Raw genomic sequence first — 19683 nt, 5'->3', positions numbered from 1 at the left:
GATAATGACAAAAGTGGAGAGTGCAAAGGAAAAAAATCATATGAATTTCAATTAAGTAGTCAACAAGCGGGTCCGGAAGCTGGGCCCTGATGCTTCGGCCAAGTGCACAGCGATAATAATAACGGCGAGTGGAAATAATTAATTTTCCAAACCAGTGAGTCAACGCTAATTAAGCTTAATTTTTGGTGCTGCATAACTAATTAAGGTGCGAACAGTCGACGGCGGTGGCAGGGCAGCAGGCAGCAGGCAGCAGGCGCATTTTACAAGCAAGATATTATGCAAAAATGTTGCACTTTAATTCTATTTGTCTGCGGGCTGGCCATCTATAATTGGAAAGTATGCTCACGCTTATCTCTCGACTATTTGAATATGGAATTCAATTTAATGTTGCCCCGGCGCAGAAATATGCAAATCTTTTCCCTGCCAACACAGACACACCACTCACACACACACACACACACCGACACACTCAGCTCAAATGTTTGCCTTTTGGCTTTGAGCAAGGTGAACCGAAGGGTCGGCAAACACACAGCCCGAAAACCAAATTGGAAATTTGGTTATTTCTCGCCTTTGCGCTTGACCTGACCGAAAGGCCGAAGTCCCAAGCACGACAAACTTTGTCTCCAACAACCTGGCTAACAACACACAGATACTCCCGCCCACACACTCACACACACACACACACACAGACGGAGGGGGGCGGCTAACTTTGCCCGATGTCCGGCTTGGGTTTCCTCGTTATAAAATATTTGTCCAAGTTGAATAGTTCAAAGTATTTGATTTAAAATTAACATTTGTCTTTGCGCACTCGGTTGGAATTATGCAATGTGTTCAGAGATAAGCCGAAATGCAATGAAATTGAAATTATTATTTGGACAGCACTTCTCACACCTTTGAATCACATTCTATTATTGCTAAGTGTTTGCCGACCTGTCTCTCTTATGTCCTTACATAAGCACAACCAATTATAGCATAGGATTCCAGTTTGAAAAACATGTAAAGCTATTGAAAGAAATAACACGAACATTTGTTGTAAATTTCAGATATTTTTTATTAAAATGGTTTTTGTCTCATTTTATTATAACTAAACGCTTAAGAACTAAAGATTTTTGCAAATTACCTTAAGTACATTTAGTCTGAAGAGAGTGCAAGTCACTAAAAATCATAATCGAAATACTTTTTGTTCATCGAAATTGTTTTGTGGGCAAGATGGGAATGGGTTTTACAATATAAACTGGCATTTGAAGTACACATACATATTACATATAACTGAACACTGTTAGATATCGTGTAGTATATAAGCTATGGACCGATTCGAGTTATTTATGTAGATGCACGTTAGGCGAGTATTGCTTGTGATTGAGGTTTATCTAAGGATCGCTCCTGTAAGTTTAGAATTAGATTCGATTTAGGGCTGATTCATATATCCGTATGGGGCGCATGCATGTGTACAATCGTTATAATTGTGTCGCTATAGTACATTCAAACCGAGTTCATCGCGATTATGTAGTTAGGCTGTTAATAAATTTATCAAAACTTAACATCACATTGCTTCTTCGATTACATTTAGGTTGCCATATTTATAAGTAAGCCTTGAAAGATCAAAGTTTGGATATATGCATATATACGTTGTTATGCTGAAACTGATCAAAGTCTAGATTCAAATAACGATATGAATGTGCGATTCTGCGGCAGTTGTTTAAGTATCTCCATTGTTCAATTGTCGTAACTAACTATGGGTCGTGGCTTTTGTTATTGTATTTAATGCAAATCGATTTAAGTGCGTGAAATTGCACCGTATGGGAGGAGCTGTGTCATGCGATAATACCCTAATGTCTAAGTCTAAGTCAATGGATGCATTGTAAATGCCTCGGTAAATGCATAATCGTTTAGGAAGAGTTTTCTGTTCATTGCTGAAGAAAGTATGTCTATGATGATGTCGCTGATAATAATGATTATAATGAGTTCTTCTCGTCCATTCTCCCCGTTGGACTTCCTATTCCGCACTGTTATTATCCTCCTCGGCTTCGATAAACTAAAACTGATTGGACGATGACGGCATTTTGAGGGCGATACTCTGTTCGTGATATCAGACATTGGGCTTGCGGAAAATCTCATTCGGATGCTGATTGCTGCTGAAGTTCTGCCGTGTCGAGCATTGCTGTAAAAGGAATCGTAAAAAGAAGCACATAAGACACACGCAATTAGTAAATATGATTGCGAAGGAACCCACATATATAGACCCCAAAGTGATTGCATTTTAATTACATTTCCATTGCATCTCCCACCCAGGTGGGCAATTACCTTGCATTTGGGTCACACCACAGGTGGGCTGCTCGGATAATGACAACTTAACTACCTTACACCGCTTTTATTATTATTTTCCCTTTGATTTGACGCTGCGGTGTCAGCTTGGACAGCCGCCCGGCTCGAAGGCTATTAAAATAATTGCCATTCAAATCGTTTATTATGGTGTGTGCCTGCCCCCGGCCCACCGGAACCACCAACATCACCAACACCACCATTCCACCAACCTCATTTTACCACAAATCCACCCCCAAGGGCGTTGGTCCTCATTATCACTTACCGCTTGCTTCTTTTCCCAGGACTTCATTGCTGTTTTGTACTTTTCGAACTCGTGGCACCAGTCCGAGTAGATTTTCTGATAGTCATTACTCTTGTTCGGCGGAGTGCATCTGTTCCAAAATAAAACATTGTTTCCGTGTTATTATTATCCAAGTGTAATTGAGTAGTATATGGCTTCACTATGCTAATCAATAAAGCTAAATGCATTAAACTTGTATTCATTGAAATTGTAGGTATTTTAGAGATATATTGATTCTGGTGCTCTTGGGTTAGTCTTTTTATATCAACAGAGTGTATTGGCTTACCTGTGGGCATCCACCGTGATGTTGTAGCTGCACAAAAGCGAGCCGCCCAAATGGCAATCGTACCGACCACCATCGGCTTCGTTCACGGAAACCACAACCAGGCCACGTTCAGTGGTCTCAATGTATTTGGTCGGCGAGTAACGAATCTCGTAGCTATGAAAGAAATCCATGCGATTGGTTGTCGGTGTATCAAAGCGAATCATCAATTCCACTCACCGTCCCTTGTCCTTGGAGTGATGATACCAGGTCACCTGCTCATTCTTCAGCACTTCGGGAATTTTGACGAAACAGCCCAGATGAACACTCTGGCCATAGGTCACCACAATCTTCTTTTTCAGCACACTCGAATCGCAAATGTCACTCGTTTCATTGGCCACATCCTGCAGATGGAAAAGTGAAATTAACTCATCCGTTTCAGCTTTGATTTTGAGTCAATTGAAATAATAAGTAGATGGGTTTGTGGTATCTTTACACATCAAGTTGATATGCAATCCCTTGGCTTGCCACTCGTTTGCTGCATTTAATAGCATATACTCGCATGTTGACTTTAAATCACCCACCTGCAGTAAATCCAGCTCGTATGGTCGGCACGTATTGGCCTCCTTATCCCAGCCGCAGTAGGGATCACGGACGCAGCGGAAGCAGTTGTCGTAACGGCGATTGCACATGGCCAGGTCGATTTGCTTGATGCGATGATCGGTGCCAATGTAGAGGCTCTTACGTGTCTGGCTGATTTCCATCACTTGGATGGCCTCGTTCGGAGCCACCTCGAAGATATCCAGCAGCTTGGACAGCGACTCTCCGTTGCGGTAGTACTGCACGATTTTGTAAATGCGACCCAGATTGGTGCCCACATAGTACACAATGTATTCCTGATTGAGGATGTCAATGCGGATTCTGAAATAAGGATGTTTTAATATGCATATGAGTAAGCTTGAATTAACCTTAAACTTTTGAAGCGGATTACGTGATCAAATAGAATGTTTGCCTTATAAATGCATTCTTTTTAATGAGCTTACAATTTGCACCTGTGGTACTAAATATATGTTAAAGGTTGAATTAAATTGGGCAATGTTTCGGTAAAATGTTCTTATATTTTTCTCGTTTACATTTCTAACTGACGAACGGATTAAACTCGTAAAACAAACAGTCCAAGTATCATACCAAGTATCATCATAGAAAATATATTTGTTTCCAACTCACTTGTCAACGACGAGCTTGGTGAAGACCAAATCCCTTTTATAATAGACTGGATTGTTGTGCTCGTGATTTACGGCTTTGTCCATAAGTGGATGGGATCTGATGAAATTCAGTACGGTATCGGGCAGGTTTGATGTATCGTTGACACATGTACCCGGCCGTGGTTCCGGCACCCGGGAGTTAAGCACCGGCAGCCATGCGGAATTCGATGAAGATTGCTCCTTGAATTTGCCTGTGCGCGCGGGATAAAAAGTAAAAGAGCAAAGCAAAAACAATTGCTCATATGAGATGATGGCAGGGAATGGAAAAGGAAAAAAGTTTATCAAGCTCTGAGTGCTGAGCTGCAATTGAAGACTTAAATCTACGACCAAAGGTGTCAGCTGGTTCCCCTCTAAGCTGTCAGCCGGTGGAAAATAAAAAGAGCCACCAAGTGTGTGTGTGGCCATAATCCATTCAAATGGATTTTCTAATGCGATTTATGTTGCGCACGGCAACGAATCGAACGGAACCCAACTGAACTGTACTGAGCTGAACTGGACTGAAAATTACAAAACACTCAACAGACTCAACAGAGTGGGGTAGCGAACTATCGAATGGATAAAACAAATGTATAGATTGCAAATAAAATTTGCCAATAAGTTGCATGCGCCATTTCCATTCCATCGTTTCCCTTTCCGTTTCCGTTTCCAATTTCAAGTCAGTGCCACCCAATCCACTTGGGGGACAATGGACGAGCACAGAAAATTGCATGTCAACGGGATGTGCGGATCGCCCCGAAAGGCGGTGGTGGGCTTACCATTGAAGGCAGCCTGAATCTCGTTAATGTGGAAACTGCATACGGCAGATCCAATCAGGCCATTAGTGCTCGTCGTGAATGTGGCGAAGAATCGGCTCTTATCGGAGGGCAGTTGGTACACCGATTGGATCTCGTTGAAATAGAACGGAAATTCGCCGGAGATGCTGCAGTTGAGTCTGGCCTTCAGGTAGGTGGCCCAGTTGTGGGCCAGCAGGTTCTTGCCACCCACATCCTTCTTGCACACCCGTGCGATGCGCGAATAGACGGCCTTGCCGCAGTTGATGTATTCCACAGCGGTTTCTCTGAAGAAGAAGTACACGTACTCCCCGATGTCGAAGGACCCGACAAAGTTTGGTTCTGTGAATTGGAAAAAAGGAAATTAGACGTTAGTGAGGACTAATAAGTAGGTAAGGAGTATTAAATTCTATTCCCTCGAATCGTTTAATGTTTCAAGCCCATTACTTACATCTTTATGAAAGTATAAAAGTAAATTGTACTCAGAAGAATATGCTTATTTCATACTTACTGTCCAACCACTTGGAGTCGTACTTCAGAGTCCTCTTGAATTTATATTCCAAACGCTTAGCCGAAGTATTATACAGATCAGTGCGGAAAATAACCGTATCCGCCTTGGTGAACTCCGCATTCGTGCCGGAGTACTGTGGAGCAGCAATTTACAGCCTCAGTTAAGGTCCGAGAAAGTTTTAGTTTATGCGAGCAATTTGCTTACCAGGCCGGGCAGACCACCCGGATTGCCATTCTCCACATAAATCGCAGTTGAGTTGTCGAGGGGATCGTAGGGGCACTTGGCAATGCCCAGACCCACGCCAATCACATATTCCGAGCGCGGCAGGTGGGTAAGATTCGCCTTAAGGATGGAGATGGAGATGGAAAAGGGTGAATAAGTGAAATGCTGAGCACAAAAGATTCCCCTTCGAGTGTTTGACTTTAGTTTAGGTGCTTTATCTACGGACAGATGTCAAAGGCTGAATGAGCAACTGTTGATTGGCATCTAAAGTCAACTGTCGGTGGCAATCTTTTCATGGGCGACATGAATGGCGGATGGTAGATGGCAATGGCAAATGGCATACGGCATACGGCGTATGGCTTCCCAATCTGGCCAACTTACATAGATAACATAATCCTTGGGATTGTGGGCGTTGGTGCCGCACACATAGAGCCTATCCCCCTGGTCCATTGACTGGATGACACGCACATGGTTCTTGCAGTCGAAGATCTGCAAAAGAAAAACACATATCGATTATTGCGGCGAAGATGGCATACATGAAAAACAAAAGTACGCTGGGATGACAATGTTGTGGGTCGTTTTTTCAATTTATGGTACAGCGAGCGCGGCATCATCTGTTTTGCTCCCCAAACACAGCGAAATCGAAATGGTTTCGAGTGTGTTCCGTAATGCTGCAGCGAATTTGTGGCAGAAATGTGGACAAATTGCAATAGCACGCGTCGCTGCCGAAGCTAAATCAATTGGCAACAATGCAACGAAACGCTGCAGAAATTACTGCCAGCGCACCAGTGGCACACAGGCAGCTTTATGATGACTTAAGCAGGATGCCCATGTGGCCCCCATGATGCTCGTGTGTGTGTGTGTGTGTGCCACATGCAACATGCTGCTGCTGCTGCTGCTGCTACTGCTGCTCCTGCCACGAATAACTTGAAATTGATTTCGAATGAAAGGATTTGCTGTCACATTATAAACGAGTTGCAACAGAAGCGTCTGCCACATTGCCAGTCGATGGGATTTTCTTGGTTTTAAACTGCAATCGAGTTACTGAAATACCTCCACAGGGATGTGATTTATTTGAGAGTATATACATATGTAGAATACATAAAGTAGTTGCAGATGCACGGAGGAATTTAACAGGCGAAGGTAAAACAATTGTGGTTTAGATATTCAGAAAATTTGTTATGAAATCAGGATAAAAAAAAGGGGTTTCTATGAATTACATATGCCATTGCAATACATGGGTTGTATGGGCATTGCAAACTGGGTAAGTGGATCTGAAATTTGGGTGAAAATAGTTTTAAAAACTGGTTGATTGAAAAATTAGTAAATTGGAAGACAACAATTTGCGGAAGCTCCTTTGGAATTTTCTTAAATAAATGGTTAAGGCATACTTGTAAAAATGTTTACAATTTTCACGTTGCTTTTTGAGGAGTGATATATTAAATTTATGACTGCTATTTTAAAAGGTTTGTACTCACCTGACTTTTTCCTTTGGAGACACAGCTAACCACATCATCCCGCGTTGGCTCCAAGTTGATCACATCCCGCTGAAACGAAGAGTAAACCCGGGATAAATTAGCTAAATATATAGCAAATCAAATCGCGTGCACCTGGCAACCATTAACCATTAGGTTAAAAGCTCACGTGCCGTGGCTTCTATCAATTCAAAAATTCAATTTACTCAAAAAAGCCGAAATACAAAAATTGTATATTGCAAATGCTAGAAGGGGGAGGCTGCGTCTGCCGCATGCGGCATAAACTACAACTAGCGTTCGTCCGTGGCACCTTCAGAATGCTTTCAACTAAATTTATTTATAAATCACGTAATGTTACCCAAGCACACACGAAATATTTTCACGCACCAACCTCCGTTGCTCCATCGCAGCCACCCACAGGCCAACACCCACCCAGCAGCCAAGCCACCTTCACCAACGGGCTTCCAACCCAACCACCCAGCCACCCAACTACCTATTCCCCGCCCACTTGGGAGGCAGGCAGTCGCAGCAGAGCGTTCATATAAAACCAAAATCATGTATTATTTAGTTGAATTTGCATTTGGCGCATAAAGCAGCCGGAGGAGCAGCGGCACCGGAGGAGGAACAGGTGCAGGAGTTGGGAGCGAACGCGGCACTCGGGTGCACTGCGACAAAAGCAAGAAGGTCTTTACAAAATTAAAACTAAATTAGGAGGAAACTAATAAAATATTCCTTGATAAACATCTCTATTAACATGTTTAGATATTTAACTATAGGAGTTAGTTGTTGTTTCTAAGATATAGTTCCCAATCTCATAGCTAGCTTCCTTGCCCGCTTTTTCCGCAGTGTGACTCCATGTGTATAGGCCAGAACCAAATGATGCCCACGGCGAATGTATTCGCACTTAACCGCATAAAATATATTGACGTATCCTGGCTGGCGAGCATGCTACAAGATAATATAACCTCTTAGACTTTTACGATTCGGCTCGGAGATGCGTTGCACGGCTCGAAATGGCATGGAATGGAATGGAATGGTATGTTATGGTGTGGCATAGAGGACGGCTGCTCCTGTGAGGAGCACACCAAGTCAGGTGTGTGGCGCTCATAAAACAAACTTTTGCAAGTCATAAATTCATAAACAGCCCAGAACCGAGACTGAGACCGAGACCGAGCCTGAGACCGAGCCCAAGCTGGAAACCCAAGACACGGGGTAGCACTTCCTGTAATCGAATTGCCTCGCAAATGTTGTGGCAAGTTCGCGTATGTGGCGTCTCCCAAAAATTTATATCTGGGCAACGCATAAACCTGAGCCTGCAGATTCGAACCAGTTCGGGGAATACGCCAGGAACATAATGTCCGGACAAGAGAGTGCATATTAAATATGCTTTTTGGCCCTTTATTTTTTTGTGTCGTGCTGGAAGTTTGGCGGGGGGCAAAACCTTTGGGTTAACTAAAATAAACATTTTTTTTTTTTTTTTCAGCCACTGCGCCGTGGGAATCGAAGATTTGTGGCTGTCGACGTCGTTGTTGCCATTTGAAGTGCGCCTAAAAGGCTGCTAAGCCGGTGTATTGTGCTGACAACGTTTAGATGGCGCTTTATGGCCACAAAAGGCTGCAAGAAGCTTAGCGGCCATTTGGAAACTATGGCAAACACATACACAACAACAGCCATTCCCACTCCCCATTGGCAACGTGGCGTATAATGAATTTTTAACAATATGCCACAGAGCACCAACAGCAACGGCCGCAAGCAAAGTTGTTTAGCCCAAAAGCTTTTCACGATTTTTTCCCCTTACTGTCAGCTAGATTTGTGGCCCGACTCTGGACAACCTGCCACATCCACCCATCCTCCCATACTCCATCCCCATCCCCATTGGCGACCTTTGGCGACGAAAGGACTTAGCCTAAAAGCGTGCTCCAGGATTATCATATTTAAGGCATTTAGCACATCCAGAGCCGAAGTCATGGCAGCCATACTTACATTACAATTGGATGAGGAGATGTTCTGCAGGCTCACACGGAATACGCGATCCCTGGAATAGAAAAGTATATAATTCATTGTTATTCTGCCGATGGGCATTTTTGAATTACAGCTAAGAGGATGTGTTGCTAATCGGAATTGAGTTAGTGATAAGTACTCATTTTCGACAATCAAATGATATACTAACTGCTTGTTAGATGTTGTATGGGATATGTACTTACATGGCTCCCACATAGAGCGTATCGCGATCTTCGTTCATGTGGAATGTGCGATAGTACAGCTTGCCGCAGTTGAACTCCCGCACATGATCTGAAAAGGAAAACATTTCCGATAAGTAAACTCAATATTTGCACAAGAAATTTTCCCTAAGTGAACCGAGCTGCAGACGCCGGACATGGCGTCTAGATAGTGTCAACAAAGTTTCCATTCCCGCACAGAATGGCGGACAGTTTTGGCCACGAACAAACAGGAGCACCAAGAGCCCAGTCGGGCAGCCAAAGATACAGATACAGATATCCCATTTCAATCAAACGGCGTTTTTGTGCAAAAAAAAAAAAACAAGAAGAGAGAGCGAGCTTGAAAATGGTCCTGTTTATTTACATTGAAGTTTTCCGCGTGGCAAAGCAGAAAATAAGGAGGGCTTAGGACACGAAATGCCTTTCCAAAGCTCCCCGACAAACAAGAGCCATTAATTATAAGTATTGTATTATGTTAATTTCAGTGACGTCGCTTTGTCTGCAAATTGTTTGCCCAACGGGATGATGTGTACATGTGTGGTTACTATGTGGTTATTGCTAAATGCTGAGCACACAATTCTTTAATTAAACTAATTTGTATTTGCCGGCTGTCACTCATCACTGCTCAATACCATCAGCAATTAATTTTGCCGCCAAGGAGCTGCTGATGGGAATTATGAATTGAAGGGGGAATGGCAAGGGGACGGGGACGGGGGAAGCTGTGGCAGCCAAAAGTGTCAAATGTCGTTCAAGTAATATGGATGACCGAGGCATTATCCCCCTCAGCAGAAGCCGGACAATGGGCAAAAGTATGACAGAGGTCAGCAATGGAGCAAACAAAGGGCAGGGCACCCAAAACTCAAACTCGACTCCAAGCCCAACCAACGCAACCAACCCAAACAAAACCCAAACTGGCATCCGATTTATGCTCATGCTCATGCTCAACAATGGGATATGTAAATACGGAAAGGAAACCGAAGACCCCACCGGCAGAAATGTAGCTATTTTTGATTTCCGATTTCGAGAGAATATTTTTTTGGGGAAAGGGGGGAAAACAACGAGCAACCTATTGGGCCAACTACAATAGAAGTGCGCACATACACTTACACACACACACACACACACACACACTCACTCACGCGTATCCTTGTTTGCATGCACATTTCGAATAGAATGTCCTTGCCAAACAGGAAGTCGACTTGTGTACGCTTGAAATGCTTTTGTACATATTTTTATTGTGAATGCCTGTCGAACTTTCCTGCTTTTTCTTTGAGTTTTCCCTTTGCCTTTTTTCTTTTTGGCACAACCTTTTCAAAGTTTTTATTTTTTCTTCAAGCGAGAAAAACATACTCTTTAAGGCTAAGAAAGAACGAGTAGAATACAGCAATAAATAATTTGCATTTACGCAGCTTAATTGACCACATTGATTTGCGAGCTCTGGAGTCCATATTCGATATTTGGCCTTTGAGCCAGAAAACTATAAATGTTTCATGGAGCCTGCGGAAATGGTTAAATCTCTCCGGCGCACAACCATTTGCGAAATTGTTTATGGGGCCAATTGTCATCGGCAGCCAGTAAAAACATATTGCCACCATTTCATGACTGGATTAAGCCAATAAAAATATGGCAAATATTAACATAAAATTGATGGCACCAAAGGACGTGAACTCTATCGAAACGAGGTCGTCCAATCGGTTTTTGCACATTGTCTGTGTGAAGAAAGCCTTTCAAGTTGTTGGTAAAAATAAATTATATTACTTTCGGCTTGAAAGGGAAATTTGCATTGAAGTTGGGTTACCTAGTGTTCAGAATATCAAGATTAAAGTTTCTATAACCATACCAGTCACATTAAGTAGCTGATTTTAAAATTTCTGCTTGCGAGTTTGGTAAATTATATCACCAGTTCTGTAAATCTCCATCGAAATTCCCCATCGTCTGGGCCAAAGTTTACCCAGAGGCGACTGTAAAAATCCTTTTCAAATTTGACATTTAAGATGTGAACTTTATTTGCGTTTAATCCAAGTCCAATCAAAATCAAATTGCATTTACGAGCTGCCTTTGAGTAACGTACAGAAAAAAAACAACAAACGCCAAATTTTATATTCCTCTTTTTTTAGCTTGGCAATTTTCTTTGGGGATTTTCACTGGGCGGAGTAGGAGAGTGCTTATGGGTATGAGCATTTATGACTCCGCCATATATGTCAATAATTTTTATGCTCTTCATAAATATGCGTTTGGCTTTTACGACCAACCCCACGTGGCAAAACGTGGATCGAAAAGAGCCAAGATGAGGCAGTCAAATCAATTTCTGGCAGGGAGAAAATGACATTTCCGAAAACGTTATTATCAAATCAAATGCGAGTGCTGGCCACGAGGGGAAGTCGAAGGGATTGCAATGAGCATATTGTACATTTAATGTTGTGCCACCCACTCAAGCCGCCCATTTGACCGTGCCCCAGGCAGATGTACGTACCACACATTCGTACACGTATACGAGTATATACGCAAATATACACGGCCATGTCAGTTGCAGGTGCACGGTACCCGGCTGACATTTACCTTTGAAATGTTAAGGTATATTCCAAATTTGTCGCAAAAGATGACACACAAACTGGAACGTGTACTCAAGGCTTTCATGTCGAATCAATGCCCTGCAGCTGCTTTTCAGTTCATCCAGCTGGCTATGCAAATGGCCTTTAAACTAGGAAAAACTAGGAAAACCCAAATTTCCTTTGATAATTCCCTGCTCCTTTGCAGCTAAACATTCCAAGAAAGTCTAGACAATAATAAAGAGATGGCAAGGATGTGAAAAAAGGGGAAAGCAGACTAATCGGCAGAAATGAAAACAAGAAATAAAGAAGACGTCTACTGGGAGTTTTGGACATGCTTGGTCCCTAAGAATTAAAGTTCTTAGAATGAAAGAAAAATACAGAAAACATCTGAAAATAAATATATTTTACTACCGAATAAAATAAAAACAAACCACTCAGTTAATTTCCCTGCTTGCATTGCCCAGCCAGAATTTCCCTGGCGAAAATTCCCAGTTATTTCATTTCAGTGCTCTGCTAATTATGAGAAATTCACGTCGGCTCTAAGCACTCGAAAGCCGTCTAGACGTCTGCACCTGTGTTGCGAGCTGAATGTGAAAGGGGCGGCAGGGGGTGTGGCTGAGAACTGAGAAAGCCAAAGAAGAATAGGAACTGCATGGCAGGGGAGGGGAGTGGGGAGTGTGGGGAGTAAGCCAAAATGCTTAGCCAAAGCGGTTACCATTTCATTTGCACAAGACAACACAATGGCGCCTCACCCAAAAGGTTGTCTCCTTTTGATTGTGTGTGTGTGTATAATTAAAACGCATATGCATGGTAAATACACTTATTGTCAGCACTGTAAGCCGTCTGAATGCCCAGGGGCATCGGGATGCAGCTTTAATTCCACACTGCAGCCATGAAATGCAGGGATGGTTTAGACTGTGTAGAGGAAGTTTCTGGAGCGCGGGGGCGGGGTCGGGGGCGGTGTGCAAAACATTTTCAACTCAATTTAGTTCATTTTATGGCAGCAGCAATGCGCAGCGCAAGTTCATTTTGTTGCAAAATAGCGAAATACAAAAAACCCGAAGAGCGCACTCATAAAAAAGCATCAAAAGAGCAGTCAAAACACCACTCGACGGACGAGCACAAACTGCAATGGCAACTACCGAGCATCCCAGCATTCGAGCATCCGAATATCCCCGAGTATCCCAGTCATATGGCCTGGACATCGGCCAAAAGCGGCCAACAAAAACGCAACAAAATGCGGATGCGGTAACTGTTTCATTTTTGGTTAACAACGAGGTGGAAGCCGAGGTAGTTTCCCAGTGCAACTTCATTTGATGGCTCATGTGTGAGTGCGCCACATAAACGCTTCAAATAGTTTTAAGCCCCCTCGTTTTATACCCTTGTACAGGATATTCTCATATGCAACTGAAGTTTAATGAGCGCATAAATGTGGACAGCCAAAACAAAAGAACTGAATAAATTAGTGGGTATTTTAAAAAAGTGATTGTATTCGAACACCAAGCTGTATAGAACATTAAGCTCTTTGTTATTATCGATTGATAATATCTGCCATTTCCATTTTTAGCCTAATAAAAAAGTTGGACTCTCATAAAAGATATTTGCATGATAAAAATGTATTTGTAAACTGCCACACACCATTATCTGATTATATTTCCTTTATTGTGTAAGTGCACAATTACGTAAGAGTATTTTCAACTCTATTAGCGTCAGCAATTTTTCCCAGCTGGCACTTCTTTTCTTTTTGTTTTTTTGGCCACCTTTATGGGAATATTGCCCAGAAACTAAAACATTCTGCGGCTCGCTTAATTTTCCATGAATTCACAGAGTCCAGCTGCACGTCTTGTTGCCACTTAAGTGCGCACAAAGCCGCAAGTTCCTTGCCATATGCAACATATTTTGGCCAGACAAAAGGGAATGCAAATTCTGGTCTTTAGCAAGCTTAGCCTGAGTCAATTAGGCCAGCACAAATACGAACTAGTAAACACACATACTCGCTGCACGCCAGTCAGGCAGGCAGGCAATGAATGAAAATTTAATTAAATTTCACCTTAAAATGATGGGCAAATTGAAATTAACGTTAAGCGAGTTGTTTGCATCAATTTAAGGTGATTGAATTATGGCTAACGACAGAATCTGTGGCCTAACTGCATTTGCAGTTGATTGATTGCATTTGGCCCGTTGCCTGTGCTAATTGCTTTTGCAACATTTTGCGACACTTTGCTATCGGCCACAGTTTTCCTTTCCCGCTTTTCCCCTGCCATTTCTCTCTGTTCTCGGCGTTTTTCCATCGCCCTGCGAGCGATAAGCGCACTTCCTTAGTCGTAATCAGCAACGCCTACATTAAGTGGGTTCTATCAATCGGATGTTACATAACTATGCACATATTTGCCAGGGCACTGCGACAAATAAAGTGAACCTCTCTTTGGCTTCTGATTGAAAAGTTCTTCATATAAGCAAATTCCCCTTGAGAACTCAAAGCAGCTTATTGTTAATTACCTAAAAGTACCTCAGATATATGTAAGAGAGAACATCCCCCTTACACAACTTGTACTTTTCACACTTAACATTAAATATTAATAATTACAGTAGGAGCACTCGTGTTGATTCGTTTGCTGACTGAGTACAAAAAGTTTTTATTTCAGATTCTATTCTATTCCGTTCTATTTCCAGAATGCTCTTTCTCCAAGTGGACTTGGCAAAGTTGTCCAAGGCGAAACGTGATTTTCCTTCCGTTCTCGCTGGCCAACTAAAACTTGGCCAAAAGGGTCCGCTTTAAACACACTTTTAATGATGTTGCCACCGCTTGTAGCTTGTAGCTTGGCAATGGCAACGTTTCGATCCCCTTTCGCAGGCCAGCAATATTAAGCCCCACTTGCAACTGGAGGTGTCGGGAACTCCACTGTACTGCACTGCACTGTATTGCATTGAAATTCAATTTCGCGGCAAAGTTTCCATTGTGAGCAGCTCGACGGTGCTCCGTGCTGACATGCTTTGGGTGGTTCCCCGGTGCTCGGCTAGATTCCCGGCTCAAAGCCAGGTAAATCCCCACCCACCAAACCATCCGCACCCCACCTTCCAACAGGAAAGGGGTGGGCTCCATGGGACCCGCTATGTGAACAGCTTTTGACATTGCCGTCATGATGAAGTGCAACGCACAGCTGAAGCCCCACCCCAGCTACTGGCTCTGGAAAAAAAGGAAAAAAAGGAAAAAAAAAGAAAGAAATACAAAAGCCGGGGGCCAAGAACTCGGCTATCCCTTTATCGCTTTTGTCGTTTTAATGGGTCAGCAGTGTGCCCACGGTTTGACAAAGACCACGAGCGAGTGCGAAGCTCTTAAAGCTGTTGCATTTGCTAAGAAATCAGACAACGCGGAAGCCATTAATCCCAGGCTCCATCCTCTATTTGTGGCAATAAAAAATTATGCCAAGAAATTACTGCTATAATTCTAAACTGTCTCACTTGGCCAATGGCCATGCGCTGCACTTTTTGCTAGACGCAGGCTAAGAGCAAATGAGTTCATTACTCTGGCTTTGTATATTTGATGTGTGTTTTGAGCTTAGAGGAAACTATTTAAAGTATTGCTGGAAATGCATTGGGAATTGCTTTTGAGAGGATGCATACTATCTTGTAACTTGGTTGTAAGTCGATTAAATACCAATAAGTGCTTGAGATGTGTGAATTTATCAGGCAGTTTCTTTTTTCTCCTCCTCAGTTCCTTTTTTTTGTCAGCGGGATGCCAGCAGTTTCGGTACAAAAACAAGGCCTTAAGAGCTCAACCTCTGGCTACCTGCCGGTCAAATGAGTTAGTAATCAGGGGCTTGGCCTGAATAATGAAGTCGTAGCACCTTGTGTGAGACAGCCGGCCAACTTTGTATCTTTTGAGTGGGAAAACAAGGGAAGAGCTCAGCGGCAGACACAGCGCCAATATATAAATAGAATTTTAGGGAGAAGAGTGGCGGTGGTGGCAACATCTGTCAAACCGCTGAGTCAACCAATTGTGAAGTGGCAGTGGCGGCGGTGGAGGTGGCGACAGAGGACGGTGCGGCAGTGGGACTGAGAAATGCCATGGAGAGACATAAATTGTGTATTCCACCGAAAATAAAGTGCAATTAATTTCATTTAAATCAATGAAAATAGTGCTTTTTCATTTACAGACGAGTACAAAAAAAACATGTAATAAATATTCCCCATCAACGGGGGAATTTATAGTTGACATTTTAGAGTTTTGTTGTTATTCAGTTCGCTGGCTTTTGTGGTTTAGTTAGGTATGTGTACCTTAATTTATGGCCCGCCGATCGGTTTATATAGTGGTGCATTCATCTGGTGCACTGTCCAACCTTCGAACTTTGTAGCTGCTTCTGCTGCTGCAGGCATTTCGGATTTTTCCCATATAGATTTTTCTATATAACTCCTGGAAAAGTATGCGCAAGCAGCTTAAACGATTCCCTAATCGTCTCACGTTTTCCTTTCGGCCAAGTGCTTAGCTATTGAGTTTACAGCGCAACATGCGGCAAGGACCAAAACTTGTTGTCGGCACGTGAAGTTTTATGCTGCACTTATGGCTTATAGTTAAAGATATAGTGGAGACAGAGGGCAGAGGGGCAGGGGGGCAGGGCACATGCCCGGCATTCCGGAACGTGGACTATTAGAAAATGTTTACTGGTCTTGACCCCAAGTTGTTGTTGTTGGCCCCGCCCGGCTAAATGAGATTTAAATTTTTTATACAACATTTTCTGCGCTCCATTCTTGATGGCTTTCTGCTGTTCTGTAGCCACATTCAATGGCCACACTGGGGAACTTTTCAATCAGCCGCACGATGATAAATTAATGCTGCCCAAAATTATTAGGCAAAATCCAACATGGCTCAGACGTAAAAAAGTGAATAACCAGTTTCTGGCCGCTCGCAGATGAATTTTAAATACTTTTAGGCCTTAATGACTCAATAAAGCTGGCCAAGTCTTCCGAACAGAGAGCTTGTGAAAAAATGCAGATGGAAATCAAGGTAGATTGAACATTTAAAGGGTAAAGTATTCGCATTTTTTTGGGGGTGGGAATTAAGGGAACCCAGTCAATTATATATCATTCAGGATTTATCTCTGTGGATTATGGGGCTGCATATGGTTAAAATATGATTACATTATTGGTATTTGTTTAAACATGAAATATGCATATGAATAGCAACAATTCACAATTGCACGGACCAGCAATATTCACTATGAATGCAACGCATTAATATGCAAATTATAAAAAACAACAACAATAACAATGCTCCGAGCCAGAAATGGAAAATGGCCCAAACGGGCACATAAAAAAAAATATATAGATGCAATTGAAATCGAACCAAACGAGATAAATAATAAAGGCACAAAGAACATGTGCGAGTATTATGGCAAATAAATTACAAATTTGTTGTTGCCTGAAAGATTGAAAAATAATATTGGACGCAGTTAAAAAACGGAAAAGCCCTGTCTTATTTATGTAAGCCGAAGCTTTGAATACCCTATGCCCAAAATAAAGCTAAAGCTAAGATTGTGGTCAATTAACCATCTATTTATGGTGAATTTTCGATATATTTTAAAGTTTTTAAGAGTATCGAAAAGCATTACGAATGAAAGTAGGTGAAGGATATTTGGTAAATGTTTTTAATTTGTTAAGCTTCCGTAAAAAGGCGCACAAAAAGTGAAAATGTATTTAACAAGTGTGCTTTAATCCGTGTTCCCGCCCTTTTTGTCCCGTTAGTTGGCTAGTTACCTGCGCCGCGCTTCCCGTAATTGTTGTTTCCCTGATCGTTTCCAGTGCAACAGGGACGCTCGTAGTAGAAGTTCCAGGTGTTCTCGTAGTCCGCGGCCGTCTCGCTCACACTGCTGCACAGCAGTAGCAGGAGTGCGAGGAGCGGCGATAGCTGCAGGAGCGGCATTGCGAGGGCGGTGCGAGCGAGAGAGGTGGTCTGGTGGGGCGACAGCGACCCTCCAACCTCAATTGGATTAAAGTGCAAGAGCGAGCGAGCGAGCGAGAGGCGATTGCTTGTTGATTTTACCGTTTGGTGAATAAAAACCGGCACGCTTTTTCCCACGAATAACTGTTAACACATTTAACTTGTATTATTTTTACACACTTTTGCGGCAATTGCAATGGAATTGATTTCACTGGCAAATGGATTTTAAAATAAACTTCTTTCCTCGGGCGATTTATAGCACCCCTCTGCTTTTTTTTTCCCGTGTTTTTTTTTGTTTTGTTCTTTGGACCCGCAGTCGTAGTGCCAATTTCGTTTCGGATTAATTATGTATGCGTTGCAGGCGCATAAAGGCGTAATGCATTTTACACAGTTCTGTGTTCAATTCGGTTTTCAATTCGATTTCAACGCATTTAGCCATCGGAAAGCATGTGCGATATGAAGATAAAGGCAAAAGGAAACTTTAAACTGGTTTATTATATGCCCACGCATCGGAACAACAAAAATAATTGGGAAACAATGAAAATTCCCCAACTCTAGACGGTGAGAAAGAGAGATGGAATGTAAGCGTGCGCATTTTTAAAGTTTAAACAATTTACAAGGCGCTGACTTAATAAATAAATGATTAATCTGCAAATATTTCCTTGCCTTTAATTTAAAATTTGCCTTTAACCTACACACACACTTGCTCACGCACTCACACACGCACACATACACAACAACAAAGCCAGAGATACACACTTGAGTTGTTGTTGGGAGTTTTGGTTTATTGGAATTTCGAAAATCGAACTCCGAATTGAATGAACTGCAAAACGCCAATTAGATAGTTGCGAACCTAATGCATTTGAAATATTTTACCGATGCGAAACAAGTTCCGCCACGAAAGTGAACACTTGTAAAATGCCCAAGAATCTCGAGCGGAAACACCAAACACAAAAGAACAACCGACAACAAGTAGAAGCGAGAAAAACAACAACAACGCACGATCGCTCCGATCACGAAGATGTGAGAAACGCACTAGCGCGTTGAAGTCGCGCAAGTATCGCAGTCGCAGTATTTAGTATATACCAGATGTGATGATCGTGTTTAAATATATATTCATTTAAAATACGTTAAACTTTCAATTTAAAATTGAGTTATGCAATGCTTAAAAGCCCAATAAGAAAATGATTTTGAAAATTTTATTTTCTTAAATCATATCCACTTATATCAGAAGTATACGGATCATTGGTATAATTTGTAAACTGCTTTCTAATGTTTTGGTTTTTATATCTGTATAAATATAAATTAAGTTCATCTAATTATATTATATTTTCCTTGACGTATTTGTTAAGTACCTGCGACGAAAAGGTCAAAACCGTTGACACAGAACTTTGTTTAATATTCGAGGAGCGTCGTGGATTTTCATTTGTCGAAATAATCCTTGCTCCTTGCCACAAAATGCCGTTGCAGAATAGCGGCATTCAATTTTCCTACTTCACCGTGCGGAAGCGACAAAGTGATTTTTAGCAAGGACAACGACAATTTCGGCAATAGGCAAACGTTTGCCAAGCCCCAGACAAACAAAACGGGCGGCAGGATGGATGGATGGATGGCAGGTATGCAGACGAATCCTTGCATTTAGCAGCCTCGAGCGGCAATTAAACGCAGTTTGCTAGTGTCTCTGGCATTTGAGTGTCTGCTTGGCAAAATATTTAATTAAAAAGCAAGTCGGTTATGTTTTCGCATCTCCTTGATATTTTCTATTGTATGGGTGCCACCTGTGCGTGCTCTCGCTTCCATCAGAGGCGTACGGAAGGGGATTTTGTTAATTTATTCAGCCGAGATTTTAATGATGATTGCTTGG

General features: G+C 42.2%; 1 protein-coding gene across 5 annotated transcripts; it reads right to left on the bottom strand.

The window, feature by feature from the left end:
* Positions 1 to 1076: 1076 nt before the first annotated feature.
* LOC122612127 (semaphorin-2A) lies at positions 1077 to 18796 on the bottom strand. Of its 5 annotated transcripts, none has more exons than XM_043785533.1 (15): positions 18696 to 18796; positions 17636 to 17963; positions 9315 to 9402; positions 9094 to 9145; positions 7114 to 7182; positions 6017 to 6124; positions 5618 to 5755; positions 5414 to 5546; positions 4888 to 5244; positions 4095 to 4323; positions 3452 to 3788; positions 3108 to 3271; positions 2892 to 3044; positions 2588 to 2696; positions 1077 to 2161 (listed from the first exon to the last, which is right to left on the bottom strand). In XM_043785533.1, the coding sequence occupies exons 2-15, from the start codon at positions 17799 to 17801 to the stop codon at positions 2090 to 2092; spliced, it is 2175 nt and encodes a 724-aa protein (XP_043641468.1). In that variant the 5' UTR covers positions 17802 to 17963; positions 18696 to 18796; the 3' UTR covers positions 1077 to 2089. The 5 variants fall into 5 exon arrangements, with proteins under 5 accessions (XP_043641468.1, XP_043641467.1, XP_043641466.1 ...); XM_043785532.1 differs by having other exon boundaries at positions 17636 to 18030; positions 18696 to 18776; XM_043785531.1 differs by having other exon boundaries at positions 17636 to 18121; positions 18673 to 18772.
* Between the last annotated feature and the right edge of the window lie 887 nt (positions 18797 to 19683).

This window comes from Drosophila teissieri, chromosome 2R (genome assembly GCF_016746235.2).
Source record: "Drosophila teissieri strain GT53w chromosome 2R, Prin_Dtei_1.1, whole genome shotgun sequence".
Lineage (NCBI taxonomy): Eukaryota > Metazoa > Arthropoda > Insecta > Diptera > Drosophilidae > Drosophila > Drosophila teissieri.
Note: the sequence above shows the minus strand (reverse complement) of the source record. Positions and strands in the feature narration are given on the sequence as shown.